Source organism: Capricornis sumatraensis, chromosome 4 (assembly GCF_032405125.1).
Source record: "Capricornis sumatraensis isolate serow.1 chromosome 4, serow.2, whole genome shotgun sequence".
Classification (NCBI taxonomy): Eukaryota; Metazoa; Chordata; class Mammalia; order Artiodactyla; family Bovidae; genus Capricornis; species Capricornis sumatraensis.
The window spans coordinates 163,719,106-163,728,494 of NC_091072.1; the positions used below are offsets into that span (position 1 = coordinate 163,719,106).

Sequence of the window (9,389 nt, forward strand, 5' to 3'; positions counted from 1 at the left end):
GCACTTTTGAAGGGAGCCCCTCACTTCCAGACCGAACAGCTCCAGCCATCATTTAGGCCCTCCTTTGTCTCAGGGAAGCTCCAGCCCCAGTGTATGTACCCCCGCCCCCACAGAGCCAGCTCTCTGGGGTCCAGGTCTGGGACACACTGCCCAGGGAGCGCTCTTCTGGCACCCAGGTCCCCCCAGGGAGGCCCTAAAGGGGACCTCTGGAGGGGGCAGGAGGACAAGGGCGTGCAGGATGCTCTGCCTGGGCTCCCACACCCGCGGCTCACGCCCGTGCGGGCGTCCACACACGCGCAGGTTCCCCAGAAGGCGCAGCATGAGGACGGGGGTCCCAGGCCAGGGCTGGGTGCCACTGGCTGTGGTGGCGTCGAGGCAGGCGCCCCCCACAGGGGCCTGGCAGGCCGGGGCTGGCGGCAGGTGGGCTCAGGCCTCCGCTCGAGCCCCAGTGGGGAGGCTGGCGGCAGCATTCCATCACTGCTCAACGTCCAGGCTGCCCAGTGGCTGTGGGGGCTCCGGGGGCTTGAAGCTGACGACTTCCTGGTAGGTGAGCTCTGTGCAGGGATGGGGGAAGTGTGCACTCAGGCCCCCAGCGGCCCAGGCCCCCACCCCCTGGGAGCACCCCCTCTTCCTGGGCCTGCCCTGTGCAGCCCCCAGGTTTCTGGTAGACTCAGCCAGGCCTAGCTCTAGCTGCCCCCGCCCGCCCCAGTGTTGGGGGGGTAGATGTCCCCCCACCCAGACCCTCTCGGAGGAACAGGAGCCCCTGCTGAGAATGGCCAGGGCCAGCCTCGGGGACGCGGCCCCACCCTTCCACTCCTCCACCGTGCGCTCCTTGGCCTCCACACTCTCGTCGTAGGGCTCCGCCTCTGGCTCGTCCTCCGGGTCGTGGTACTGGCTGAAGTAAGCATGTGCCAGGGCCTCGGCCGCGCTGACCCTCTGGTCACTGTCCAGCACCAGCATCCTGCCCAGGAGGTCCACAGCTGCAGAGGTGGGGGGTGCCAGGTCAGCTCCACCCCCGGGGCCAAGCGTGGAGCCCCACCCAGGCCCCCAGCCGGTCCTCACCCAGGGGGTTGGCTCCGCGGAAGATGCTCCTGAGGTCCTTCTGGGGCATGGGGGGCAGGGACTGGATGTAGGTCCGGGCCTAGGTGCCCACGGAAGGGTCTGAGGGGCTGTGCACGGCCTCCCCGCCCCCGGCCCTAAGCCAGGCAGGGGCTTGATGGGACAGGCCCCCAGCCTTTCTCTCCAACATGCCTGGTCAAGGGCATGCGTGGAACAAAGACCTCCCCTCTAGGATCTGGGGGCTCCAGCACCTCGCCTGGCCCCACAGGCCGGCAGGCCCAGGTGTGGTGCCATGCCACGGTCCGTAGCCAGGACGCTGCAGGTGCCCAGGCTTCACCCGCCCTGTCCCTCACGCCAGGAGTGTCTCCCCAGGTCTCCCTGAAGGGGGCCGTGCCCGCCTTAGGGTCTGTTCCACTGTGACCCGTGCTCCCCCCATGGGGCCCCATCTAGTCCCACAGCCCCCCTCCACCAGGTCAGCAGAGGGGCTGGTGACCAACAACTCACATGTTCTGAGGATATCTTTGCTAGAACCTCAGGGCTGGGTGTGCCCACCACCTCCATGATACGCTTCAGCTGGTCGATGTCTGCCTGGCTCAGGAAAGGTCCAATGGCCAGGTATGGACTCTCCTGGGATCCCAGACCCCAGACCTGGGGTCACTGCCCAGACCCTGCTCTCCTGCCGCTGAGGACAGTGAGACCAAAGTGGCATGGTGTGGGGCAGAGGAGGCAAGACTGGCCAGAAAGCGCCAGAGCCCACATCCCTAGACCCCCACCCTGCAATGGGAGGCCCAGCCTTCCTCCCCAACCTGAACCAAGGATACAGTCACTTCCGGGGAAGAGAGCCTTTCCCTGGAGCAGCTCAGCCATGATGCAGCCCACGGACCAGATGTCCACTGAAGCAGAAGGTGTCGCCATCAGCCTGCCCACCCCAAGCCCCGCCCCAGAGAGCTGGGGGCTGGGCCCACGGCCCCACGGTCACATCCAGGGCCCCTCCTGACGGCGCCCTGGGCAGGGCAAGGGTCAGCCCAGGAGCCGCGGTGCCCTGCCTCTCTGAAGGTCTGGTCCTGAGCGCCTGGCCTGTCCCCAAGGCCCCGGGCCTCCGGCCCCGCCCACCCCCGCAGGCCGCGCCCCGCGGGGCCGCGGTCACCTGTCTGGCTGTAGTGCATCCAGTTTAGCATGATCTCGGGGGCCCTGTACCACCGCGTGGCCACGTAGCCAGTCATCTCCTCGTCCGCCTGGCGCGCCAGTCCGAAGTCCAGGATCTACGGCGACCCCGGCTTCAGCCCCGAGGGTCTCCACCTCCCCGCAGCCGCCTCCCAGCCCCTGCCCCGGGCGCTCACCCGCAGCTCGCAGTCCTCGTTCACGGCCACGTTGCTGGGCTTCAGGTCCTGCGGGGCGGGCGGGCGCGGTGAGAGGCCGGCAGAGTCCCTGGCGCAGGACCACCGCCGCCTCCGCGCACCGCACCTACCCGGTGGATGATCCCGGCCGAGTGGATGTACTGCGAGGGGGAGACGGCGGGGCGTCAGGCGCTGGCCCCCGCGCCGCCTCCCGCTCCCGCTCCGCGCCCACCTTTAGCCCGCGCAGCAGCTGGTACACGAGGAACTGGACGTGCTCGTCACTCAGCGCCTGGCACTTGACGATGTTGTTCAGGTCGGCGCCCATCAGCGTGGTCACCAGGTACCTGGGTGCGGCCGGGAATGAGCCCCGCGCCCCCGCGCCGCCCCGCCCCCGCCCCCGCGTCCCCGCCCCGCCGCCCCCGCCGCCCCTGCCGCCCCTGCCGCCCCCGCCGCCCCCGCGCCCCGCCGCCCCCGCGCCCCGCCGACGCCGCTCACACTTCGCTGAAATCCTCGAGGGAGGTGGCCGGCGTGAACACGTCCAGCAGCCCGATGACCTGGGGGCGCGGGGAGTCAGAGCTCCGCGGCCCCGCGCGCCGCGCGCCCCGCCCCGCTCGCCCGCCCGCCCGCCCGCCCCGCTCACGTTCTCGTGCTTCAGGTGTTTGAGCAGCCGCAGCTCGCGGTAGGTCCTCCGCGCGTGGATCAGAGACTGGAAGGGCCGCGACAGCTTCTTAACCGCCACCCTCTGGCGCAGCCGTGTGTCGTAGGCCGAGCTGCAAGGCCGCGCGTCAGGCCCTGCCTCGGTCACTGGCCAGAAGGCCACCGGCACAGGCATGAGACCCCACTCGCTCCCAGGCTCTCCCCTCCCTCCTGGGGTCTTCTTTTTAAAAAATATTTGTTTGGCTGTGCTAGGTCCTAGTTGAGGCATGTGGGATCTAGTCCCCTGACCAGGGATTGATCTCTGGCCTCCCCGCATTGGACGGAGGGCATCTTAGCCACTGGACCACCAGGGAAGGCCCCCTCCTGGGGTCTTGCTTCTTCCTCCAGAGGCAGGTCCCCTTCCACTGACCCCCTGACTTCCGGCCTCCCGAGCCCACCTGAATTTCTCCTGACTCCTGCCTCCAACTCAGGGTGGAAATGCCACCCCAGGGAAGCAGCCAGAAGCCTGTTGCCAGAGTGGATGTTCCTCCAGCTCCCTGTGGGCCACGGGGGCTGGGAGGCCCCTGAGGGGTCCCAAAGCCACACCCAAAGCCCCGGAATGTTCAACACGTGGAGGAGAACCTGACCAAAGGCGTGTGTTGCATCCCCGTCTGTGGCAGTGAGAGGCTAGACAGTAGGGAATGTCCCCAGAGGGTGGCGTCTGGGCCCCCAGAGCGCTTCCCCTCCTGCAGCCCCACTCCCCGGAGGCCCAGACCTGCAGCCTCCGTGCCCAGCTGCTCGGTGTGCCCTCCGCCCTCCTGCTCCACCGCTGTCTCAGGATCCTCCTTCCCTCCAGCGAGCTGTCCTGTGCAGCCACCCACCCCTCCACGCCCACGCAAGGAGTCTCCTGCAGCAGGTGGGATGCTCGTGGGCGATGGTGGAGGAAAGCCGCTCTGGGGTGGGAGTCAGGGGGAGTTGCCCCTCACAGGGGAGGGGAGCAGACCCTTTTCTGTCTGCAGGGTCAGCAGAGGACTGTGGGGATTGACGCCAGGCCATCAGCCTCATCTGAGGAGGGAGGGAGCCCAGGAGTGACACCTGCCTGGGGGCCCACTTCCAGCAGGGCTCTGTCAGCCCCCCCAGGGGCCACACACACACACCCTCTCCTGCCACTGAGGCCTTAGGGGGAAGCCAGGGCCCCCTGGCTGGAGCGGCTGGAGTGGCCTGGGGTTCCCGATGACTGGCCAGCGACAGCATGAGGCCTGAGGCCCAGGAGACCCCAAACCCCTTCTCCAGGCTCCAGCGCGGGGCCCTGGGAGTGATCTGAAGAGTCCCACTTGGAGTCTTCTGCCACGTCCTACAGCAACAACTCTCCCCCGGGGGCCTGCCTGCCTATACCGATGCCCCCCCCCCCCAGACACCTGGCACCTCACCGGTTCTGGATTGGGGGGGCACCCTTCAACATCCACACCCACAACTGGCCTCACTGTCAACACTGAAGCTCCAAGTACAGTCTGCAAGCCCCGACCCGCCCCACCAGGTCCAGAGGCCTCCCCAGGCCCATGCTCCCTCCTGTCTAGGCCCCAGGGTCTCTCTTGGTTGGGGCAAAAATGGGGAGGGGTGTAGACCCCCTAAAGACTGTGGGGGATGGTAGCCTTCTCTGATCAGGCCTGAACCCCATTCGGAGTCTGAGACCCCTTGGAAAACGGGGGAGGGGACAGGGCCCACGGAGGAGCTGGAGGTCATTCTTAGGCAGGGATCTTGGCGCCCCAGCCCCAAGCAGGGCTCTTCTTTTTCAAGCAAAACTACCCACCCTGGGGCGGGGGTATCTATCGGAGCCCAGGGTTGCCTGACCCTTGACAGGGGAACCCCATATGCCTGCTCAGACATCCAGGGCCACGGAGACCGGCCCTTTCGCCAGCTGTGACGCCGCAGATTCAGACCCGGAGGAGGACTCCCTGGGCTGGAGGGGCAGAGGGATGCCCCTTCCTCGGCCAGGGAGAGGCGCCGGGAAAGTTTCCCTCGCGCCCCCACCCCACATTCATTCCTCGGATCCGCGTAAGGCCCGGGGGTGGAGGCAGGGCCAGCCCCTCCCCGCGTCGGAACCCCGCACGGGGGGGAGGGGCGCGCGCGGAGACCCCCCCCCTCCCGCCCCAGCCCGCCCCAGCCCGCCCCTACCAGACTGAGCCGTAGGCGCCCGAGCCCACCGGGCGCAGCCCCTGCAGCCGCTGCGGCACCTCCCACAGCGTCTTGTTCAGCTCCAGCCGGTAGAAGCCGGCGCGCGGGCCCGACATGTCCGGAGCGGCCGCAGCTCGGCGCGCGCCCCGCCCCGCTCCCGGCGCCCCGCGGAGCCCCAGCCGGCTGCGGGAGGCGGGGCGGGGCGGGGCGGGGCGGGGCCAGGGAGGGGGTTCCCGCAGACGGATGCGCGGCTTCCAGCCGGCCCTGGGCGGCGGCTGGGCGGAAAGCGGCCTTCCCGGGGAGGGGAGGGCGGCGGCCGTGAAACGGCTCCTGGCTCCCCCCGCGGCCTCCTCCCGGGGACCGCGCGCCTCCCCCAAGCTCGCCGCGTCTGTCCTCGGCGCGGCACCGCCCGGGCCGGGCCGCTGCCACCTCCCGGGCTCGGCTCCCCGCACCCTCCTGTGCCCGCACCCAGGGCGCCACCCCTGCCCACCTGCCTTCGCCCGCACTCCGCCACCCGCCTGCTCTGAATCCTGCTTCTCCCCGCTCCAGCCTGCTCGGGGCGGGCACCCCTCCTCCCCCGGCTCCTCATCCGGGCCTTGCACCCCTCCCCTCCCCCAGCGGGCTCCTCCTGGAATGAAGGCAGAATCCTCTAAATCAGAGAAGCCAGGGCGAACCATGGGACATACATATATTTATATTCATATACATATTTTTCAGATAAATATGTAAATGAATATTTACATACCCCCAATAAAAGCTAGGCATTTGGTTGGGTAGGGTCCCTTCCGCGTGGGCCGATGGCGGCGCCTTGGACTCTGGGTCAGCCTCGCTTCCCTTCCCGTTTGGCCATCCGGCCTTGGCCGTGTGGTTCGCTTCCTAGTAAAGCTTCCCCGACCTGGTGAGGCCTTCTGCAGAGGCGGCTCCTGGGCCGGGCTCAGCCGCACCCTGGGGGAAGCGCAACTGCCGGGCCGGCCCGGAGACCCGCCCTCAGGACCAGGGACAGCGGCGGCGCCGGGGGGAATGGGAGGGCTGGACTCAGGAATCTCTCCTCACCTGGGCCCTCTTTGGGGCCTGGTACCCGTCCTCCTGCTGAAGTAGCCCCCTCAGCTGTGACCTCTTCCAGGAAGCCCACTCTGACTTTCCCAGGTACTGCGGGGTCTCGAACTGCGAACTCCACCCCGCGCAGGGCATTTCCTCTCTGCCCTTGGAAGGTGCAGTTTGCACGGGCTGCTGTCACTGAAGGGGCTGGGCCTATTTCAGATTCTGTCTGGAGCTCTGGGCGGGAGCGGAGGCTTCTGTTTGAAGTGACCAGGGTTGGGATAGAGCACCTCTGGGGAGTCAGCCCCCTGACCCGCACCCTGGGGAAGCGGGGGGCGGGGGCCGGCGCTCGGCTGCCCCTCCCAAGAGAGTGCGACCTCAGGCTGGGTGGCCCAACCTTCCCCTTTTATGAAACAAGCAAAAATTTATGTGAAACCTCCTGATATTCAAATATTGATAACCAAATTAAAACATGTCAACACAGTCCCAGGCAAACGAACAGTTGTGCCTGGCGAATCCGGGTCCTGCAGGGAGCCCAAGCGTAAGAAGGGCGCCGGTCCCACTCCCAGCGCGCGGGCCCCAGTTCCTCTCTGGGCGCCGGGAGCGCGGGATGCGGTGAAGACGCTGGTGTCCCCGCCCCCAGCCTCTGGCCCTACCCCCGCTTCCTCGGGGCCCCGCGATGGGGACACCTTTCCGGCCGGGCGAAGTGACTGAGGTTTTGTGTGGAGTTAATGGAGCTTCAGCTAAAGCAAGGAGGGAGGGGAGCGGCGGGCCGTGGGAACCGGCCGCGCGCCGCAGGGAGGGGCGGCCTTTGTCTGCGCCGAGGCCGCGTGGGGCGGGCCGCGTTCCCATGGCGACCGGCGGCCCCGGCCCGGCGGGGTGGGGCAGGCGCCGGGTCCTCCCTCCTCCAAGGGGGCCAAGAGGTCTGTCGACTAAGGGAGCCCCGCCTGGCCTTCTCCCGTCGCCCTCTTTCCCCCGGAATCCCAAACGCGAGTGGGGATTCTGTCCTCCGACAGGATCCGCAGTTTTTGTCCCTTACTGTGCTGTGTTTTCAGGGTCGCCCTGGCCGGAGCCTGGAGCAGGGCTGGCATGGAGCAAGGGCAGACAGGAGCGGCAGGCGCTGCCCGCGTGAGGAGGGCAGGGTGGGGCTGGCAGAGATGAGCCCGCGTGAGCCCTGGGCCGCCGACCCGACCGCACCCCTGGCCCCTTTCCACTCTCTATTGTGACTCACGGGGTGGGGGGTGGGGGGTGGGCGGGGCATACCAAGATCCCGCATGCCGTGCCTACTGTCTCCTCTCCACACGTCCAGACCACCCCCTCCTCTGCCCCACGCCGGTCTTCTGACTGGCTGCACGTCCCCCTGAAGGGAAGAAACCTTTAGGGAGGTCAGACGAACCTCCTAAAATGCTATCTGGCCCTGTCACGGGGGCCCCGTGACTTAGAGGGTGTGTCATGCTCCTAACAATCAAGCAGGGTGTGGTCCTGGGCTGGCTGTTCTCGGTAGCTTGGAAGGAAAAGTCTTCGAGGTTGCTGGTCACCCCTCGGTCTTTGCCTCTCCTGGTTCCCACTGCATTGGGAGGAAAACGGGAAGCGCAGAGGGACGGAACTCCTCGGTTTGCCAGTCTCCTGACCCCTCCAGGCCAGCCAGCCCACCCCCACGCACCCAGCATCCACGCCCAGTTTCTCCACTGGCCCCATGAAAGAACGGCCTCTGGATCCATTCACCCGCCTGTCCTCCAAGGGGGAGAGCACCCCTCCTGTTGGACCTGCAGCAGAAGGCAGTCTCACCCCCTCTCCCCATTTCACGCCCAACTACCAGTGGGGAGGAGGCAGAAGTGCCTGCTTCAGTCCCGTCTAAGAGCCAGGCCTCCAGGCCCCTGCTCCCTCTAGCCTCCCCCATCCTCAGGTTAGCACTTCCAAATTGTGCCCCCTGCTCCAGTCTAGCAGTGTCTTGTTCTGCCTTCCTGACCTAGTGCAGAGCCGTGTCGGTGCTCCTCGGGGTAGGGGTGCCAGTTGTGTGCCTTCCACGTGGGAGATACCCACTCTCGTTTCATGTGGCTTGAGATCAGCGGCCTGTCCAGAAGTGCCTCATGATCAAAAACCGAACCTGCTGAGACCGCTCAGCTGCAGTGGTTACACCCGGTGGAGACACAGGCCGGGGGGCCTGCCAGTAGCCTCCAGATCCTGGGAATAAAGCCGCACATGCCGGAAAGCAGGTCAGACGGATGGACCCCAAAGACAAGAGAGCACCTGGAAGGAACTGGATCCGAAGCTGGGCCCTTCACTTGTTTTTATGAAGCCACTAAATCCCTTTCCTGCTGGGGTCGGTATTCTTGGACCACATGGGCCCCCTCAGGGAAGACCCTTTCTGCCCCCTTTACTGCTGTGTAGCTAGTGCCCAGGACGTGTTGAATGAACACGTGAGGGCCCTGACACACTGATGCTGCGTGTGTGCATGTGCACGCCTGTGCTCACGGCACGTGTGCTTGATGGCCGCAGGCTGGTACACCACCTGGTTCCTGTGCTGTATGCAACGTGTGATTGGGAGTGAGCCCCTGCCCCCAGGGAGGCCTCTGGGGCAGTCCCCCCCCTGCACTAACAAAGGGGCCTCATGCTTTTGGGTACACAGGCCCTTGAGCTCTGCGTATGTGCTGAGTCATCCTGGGCTGGTCTAGGGCACCCGGGAGGTGCCAACCCTAAAGGACCCACAGCCTTGAGCAGCAGGGACACAGAGCCTCTCTCCAGGAACCACCGTGCCCACCCGCGTGTATGCAGTAGGGGCTGAGCAAACGTGTGCTGGCTGGACCACGCTGTGGGGCACCCCACCTCAGCAAGGAGGAAACAGCTCCCCCGCGCTCACGCCATGCCTGCCCCTACCACCAGAGGGCGCCCAGGCAGCCCCTCCCCCACTGGGCGGACGTCTTGCTTTTAGGGTCTCTGGGACCAGCTCCTCTCCACAGCCCAGAGCTCACGGCTGGTCTGACCAGCATCCTGTCCCGCTGGGGCTGCACAGCCCGGTCTGACCAGCATCCTGTCCCGCTGGGGCTGCAGGGAAGACAGGGACCGAGGCCCCACAGGCACAGCAAGAGGCGGGCTTCTGGGGCCACAGAGAATGCATGGGAAGTGAGACCACAGGCAGATCGG

The 9,389-nt window shown here is 66.9% G+C and overlaps 1 protein-coding gene across 2 annotated transcripts; it reads right to left on the reverse strand.

The window, feature by feature from the left end:
- Positions 1-316: 316 nt before the first annotated feature.
- On the reverse strand, positions 317-5,323 carry MAPK11 (mitogen-activated protein kinase 11). 2 transcript variants are annotated; one of them, XM_068969687.1, is made up of 12 exons: positions 5,208-5,323; positions 3,037-3,166; positions 2,892-2,950; positions 2,629-2,740; positions 2,528-2,557; positions 2,400-2,447; positions 2,207-2,321; positions 1,881-1,952; positions 1,564-1,643; positions 1,063-1,141; positions 807-980; positions 317-554 (listed from the first exon to the last, which is right to left on the reverse strand). In XM_068969687.1, exons 1-12 carry the CDS (start codon positions 5,321-5,323, stop codon positions 475-477), a joined length of 1,095 nt encoding a protein of 364 aa, XP_068825788.1. In that variant the 3' UTR covers positions 317-474. The 2 variants fall into 2 exon arrangements, with proteins under 2 accessions (XP_068825788.1, XP_068825789.1); XM_068969688.1 differs by lacking the exon at positions 2,528-2,557.
- Positions 5,324-9,389: the final 4,066 nt, after the last annotated feature.